Source organism: Eschscholzia californica, unplaced genomic scaffold (assembly GCF_041429995.1).
Source record: "Eschscholzia californica isolate CP2 unplaced genomic scaffold, dmEscCali1.0.p SCAF_4, whole genome shotgun sequence".
NCBI lineage: Eukaryota > Viridiplantae > Streptophyta > Magnoliopsida > Ranunculales > Papaveraceae > Eschscholzia > Eschscholzia californica.
In genome coordinates, this window is record NW_028238461.1 from 37,774,043 (window position 1) to 37,779,044 (window position 5,002).

At 35.8% G+C, this 5,002-nt stretch overlaps 1 protein-coding gene across 6 annotated transcripts in view; it reads right to left on the reverse strand.

Moving 5' to 3' along the window:
• Nucleotides 1–5,002, reverse strand: part of IP5PII (myo-inositol polyphosphate 5-phosphatase 2) — a 5,688-nt gene extending 686 nt beyond the window's left edge. For 2 of the 6 annotated variants that reach the window (XM_086672852.1, XM_086672853.1), the window contains exons 1-10: nt 3,444–5,002; nt 3,215–3,320; nt 3,041–3,133; nt 2,638–2,728; nt 2,413–2,517; nt 1,309–2,152; nt 839–1,023; nt 605–713; nt 151–299; nt 1–52 (exon numbers count right to left, since the gene is read on the reverse strand). The exon at nt 1–52 is cut by the window's left edge and continues 173 nt beyond it. In XM_086672852.1, coding sequence (XP_086528978.1) covers nt 1–52; nt 151–299; nt 605–713; nt 839–1,023; nt 1,309–2,152; nt 2,413–2,517; nt 2,638–2,728; nt 3,041–3,133; nt 3,215–3,320; nt 3,444–3,584 — 1,875 coding nt within the window. In that variant the 5' untranslated portion in view covers nt 3,585–5,002. The remainder of the gene's footprint in view (nt 53–150; nt 300–604; nt 714–838; nt 1,024–1,308; nt 2,153–2,412; nt 2,518–2,637; nt 2,729–3,040; nt 3,134–3,214; nt 3,321–3,443) is intronic. The other 4 variants (XM_086672857.1, XM_086672854.1, XM_086672855.1 and 1 more) reach the window with 4 other exon arrangements.

A 5,002-nucleotide genomic window follows, 5' to 3' on the forward strand; every position in this document is an offset into this window, starting at 1 on the left:
TTTGTAACAAAGCTGCTTAATGCCCTTCCCAAACCATAGTATCCGATCACACCTGCATTGTAGTTCAATTTACTTGAGATGAGTATCCATGTTTTCCGTCATTCAAAGGTAATGAAGTTCTTGATGCTTATTACTTCAGTTGCAACTTACCATGCAGGCGATCTCTTCTTTTCTCCTTCTTTTGGGTTTTCTCCAACATATCTATCTGAGTTTAGTTCATACTTGTAAGTGGGTGGGAAATCTATCGCTCCTTCTTTCCATCCATAAAAAACGTGCCCATTTCGAAGTTCTTTCGTTAGCTGCCACAAACGTCAACAGAAAAGATTATCATCAGTTAGCTTCAGACACCACAATGGAAAATAAAGCAACTGAGAATTGAATACAGATTTCGAGAAGAAAAAGGGACTAGGAAGGTGATGGAAAATAGAGAAAAACCCACAGCCCTCATGACCAGTGACACAACTCCAACTGAAAATCCGATATTTTTCTACTCTTTTAAACTTCGGAGTGTAAGAGAGAATTTCTAGTAAGATAATTGTATGTATAAGTAAACATCGGTAGAAGCTTCCACCTACATGTCTATCTTGGGAATTGGGAGTATTACCTGATCACTGTTAATAAGTCTGTCCCACTGTTTCTTGGCAACGAGCTTCCTTACTTCAGCATCCAACATATTGAGACGATAATTCAAATCCCCGAACCAAAATATCTGACTGTATAACATTCATGGAAATCCAATTCAAAATTCACTTTCAAAATAACATGGATCTTGAATATATGTTCATGATCAACTTTTGTCGAACAGAAATTGAAACAATGATCTTAAGGAAGTACTCACTCATGAGATGGAATTGTCTCAACTTGATCCGCATCGAAATCTGATGAAAATCTTGTACGCCGTAAAATTTCTTCAACATCTGAGTTACGCTTATGGTCATCCCCCTCCTTGTGACCAGACGTTAGATGCGAACAAACAAAGCAAAGTCGGGTTTGAAATAGTGACATGCTAACAGAAACAGATCCCTGCATTAACAGATATCAAACATGAAATGATATATCAAGTATATCAAATATAGAGTCAAATTGATGAAACTTCGAGAATAATTTGACATGGACTAAACAAAGTCACATGCCAAAGTATATAAGGTCTAGCACCTTCCGCTCATAACCAATTGGTGTAATGAGTTTGATATGCTCCTTGTCCCCCAATGGAAGGACATGTGATTGGCCTAAAAGCACCCTAGACGAAGGAGCGTGTCAGAATAGTCCCACATAGAAAGGCGTACAAACTAAATTGTGCGTAATTACCTTGTTCCCCATGTAGCCCATGAGCCCAACTCCAACGGGAGAAACTTTCAGATTGTTAACATGCCTTCTCAACCTTCTACGAACCCAAATTGAAACATGTATTCCTACCATCTGCTTGCTAACAATACGCACATATTTAGCACGAACCTTCTTCTTTTCGCTACTTATTCCATTTTCACATTTCTCTCCCTCTATCTCTGAGTAAGAATCACCATCTACTTCGTCTTCTTCTTCTTCCTCTCCAGATTTGTCAGAAACATCAGAAAGAGAATCAATAACTGTAGACTTCTCTTTGTTATTTACCATCCAGAGTAATCCTAAGTTTCCTGAACTGTGATGAACTCTTTTCAACCCAGTATTAAATTCTAAATCTTGAGTAGTTAAGATTAGAGGCTTCTCCGTCCAATCAAAACCAATTCTTCCTGAACTGCTCAAAACTCTTCGAAGTCCTGGTCTAGAAGGGAAAACTTGTAACGGAGTATCTAACGAATGTTCAGGCCAATCAAGTGTACTTTCACTATCTATCCCATAAACTTTCCTTAAGTTATTTTTCTTCCCTGAATCAATTATTTTATTTGGGCCTTGTTTCTTACTACCATCGATAAATTCCACAGCTTCTTTTAACATCTCTACTTCATTGGAACCTACCTCATCGGCAAGTACATCATCTGCAGCAGATGTTCTACGTACTGGAGAAGGAGGTGCGCTATAACTTTTGTATTTTGTTTCAGGTTGCGAAGACTTGTTCAGGGTTTTACGAATGAGAGCCTCCCATTTCGAAATTGGTCGACCATCTTCTGCTCCAAGTACATTCCCAGCATTCAAAGGGACTACCTCTTGAAACCTGAAATGTTACACAAACTCATTACATAAGAGTACAGCGTTGAAGCATGAATTGGAGTACATGACAGGGTAATAAGACCATTTATCCGAATTGCAACCTGAATTATGTTTTGGTCAAACCCTAAAATAAGAGTATAATGTTGAAGCATGAAAATACATGAGATGAACACAATAGAGTGGCGAAAGTGGTAGTTTTGGCTTATATTTATACTTGCATGAGAAAAAAAAGGAATGGAATATGATAAGTACAAGGTATCGTACCCAATGATGTACATGTCTGCTGGTTCTTTCATGGAAAGCCACTCATCGATCTCAAGATCTTTAGATGGAGGTCGTCCGGCAACATTCCATGTGCCTATTGTTACTCTGTAGAACATTAAAGTAAACCAAATATTAGAGAAGAACCACTTAATCATTCAGATCCCACGAGAAAACTCATAGACAAAAGAAGGAATAGTAGGAGAAGAACAGAAAATGGTGTCAGACCTGACATCCTTGGTATTTATGTACTGAACGCGTAATGTTTCTGAATTTCCTCTTCTATGTCCCAGCTGACTACAAGCCTTCGATTCAAAACCTGGACACATCAATTCAGAAGTAAGATTTTTTTCCGTTTTTAGCAAATTAAAGATTAAAATCAAATGAAACGGAGTAATTAAAGTTTAAAATTTTGAGTTATATAAATGAGAATATTTTTTTTTCCACAAAGGTGTAAAGTTCCGGTGAAATCAAGAACATGTTACAAATAGTATAACGAAGTTTCAGAATCCATGAAAACAACCAGAAACAGACTTGTCAACCAAGTTAAGACTGGTATAGTGGTATATACATCAATGTTAAACAGACTTGTCAACCAACTCAAACTGATAAATGAAAATTTCATAATTGCCTGAATCTTGAAGTGGGCGTACGAATTGGCTTCTTTGCATTCTACTGATTCGCTCCACATCCATGTCTTCGTTTGGATCTTTATAGGAGCAAGCTGTATTCGAAATTCAATAACATAAGATCAACACACGAAATTAATGAAACCCAACTTGTTGAAATTGTGAAAAAAACATACCATCATCTTCACTTTCAGTTTCGGTATCAACCTCATCCTCACTGAATTCATACACTTTAGGCTTGATATTTAACCATTTCTTCATAACAATTGAAGGCCAAAATGCCTACACAAATCCAAAACTCTAATTCCATTAACACCCATTGAAAACAAAAACACTAAAAATAACTACGAATTTATAGATACATATGATCAAACAGTTTGTAGGCATGCATGAATTTAACAATACCTCAGATTTCTTTGATCTTCTAGTAGTCTTCATGATCATTTGATGGAATTTAAGAAAAGAACAATGATTGGTAACTCTAGTGCTCTTCTTAATACAACAACCAAAGACACAATTAGTATTAGGATTAAATGGAATGATCATTCCATCACTATATAAGGCGAAAATCGACACGGATTCTACTTGATACCCAAGATTAAAAATCTAAAGAAAGAACAAACAGAAAAGGACTAAAATATAAGTGGGTAGTCAAGTTGAAGAAAACAAATCCATAACTTCAACTTGCAAAATACTCTAATACCAATCCAGTGGTCCTCCAACCCATTTCCCATTTTCTTCTTGTTAATCAAATTGAAATTAAAACATAAAAGACATTGTTTAAGATTGATAATCAAGAACTAAACAAGATTAATATCAATTTATTATCAGAAAACAAAAGAAACAAATTGTCACAATCAAATATAAGAAAGCTTAGAAAAAAATAAATTGATGCTTACATCCACTACAGAGACTGATACAAAGATTAAAATAAGCAAAGATTGATACTGTCTGTATCAAACTCACACATCAATTGATACAGCAAATAGTGAATCACTCAACTTCTAAGATCTTTGTTAAGGAAGAAGAAGAATATAATTGGGTCCAGCTTATGATATTGAAAGCCATTAACTACAGCTAAGTGCCTAAGTTAAGCCACCTTTCTATTCATTCAGGACAAAAAAGTACAAACTTGTGTTTAGACTTTCGACCAAAGAATAATAATAATAATATTTGAAGTTTGGGAAAGACAAAAGTAGCCATTGATTAAGACAATTAAGCTAACAAACTTGGGTACCCATCATTATCAAGATTTCATTGAACCCATTGAAAACACAAAAAATGTACAAAAATCCTATTTGGGACTTGGGAGTGGTTATGATTGAGAGAGAAGGATGAGAAGAGGAAAACAGCTGTAGAAAAATGGAGGGTACTTAGAAACAACCAAGAAGAAGAGAAAATGAGTGAAAGTTTTTTGATGAGGAAATCTGGATAAGAAGAATAAAAATGAGAGAGAGAGAAGTTGATGATGTTGTAAAGTTTGAAAAGAAATAATAATATCAGTCCAAGTATGACAAAGCAGAGTGAGAGAGAGAAACAGGGTTTCCTTGTGGACCCTGATGCGCACTATAGATGGTGTGAGCGTGTGCTACTTAGCAGGATTTCTGACCATTGAATTTTTGGCCACTTGTCTAGGTCAAATTAGAAAGAATTAATAAGAGTTAATTCTAAATGACCCCCTAAAATTGCCCAACTCACAAAAATTACCCTTAAAGATCACCAACTTCCAAGGTGACCTCCTTCATTTTTTGTTAATTAACCTTAACCGTTGACTTTTTCATTTTTCTTCTTCTTCTATCTAGTAATTGACCTTCCATGAAGACGAAGCGAAAGCTTCCCATACGTCTCCTTTAACAAATTTGTTGAGGGAGTTCGTCACCATGAAAGGTATGCTGAAGAAGCGAAATAGAGAAGAGAGAGAAAGAGAGAGTGAGATAAGAGGGAGACGGTAGAAAAAAAAAAAA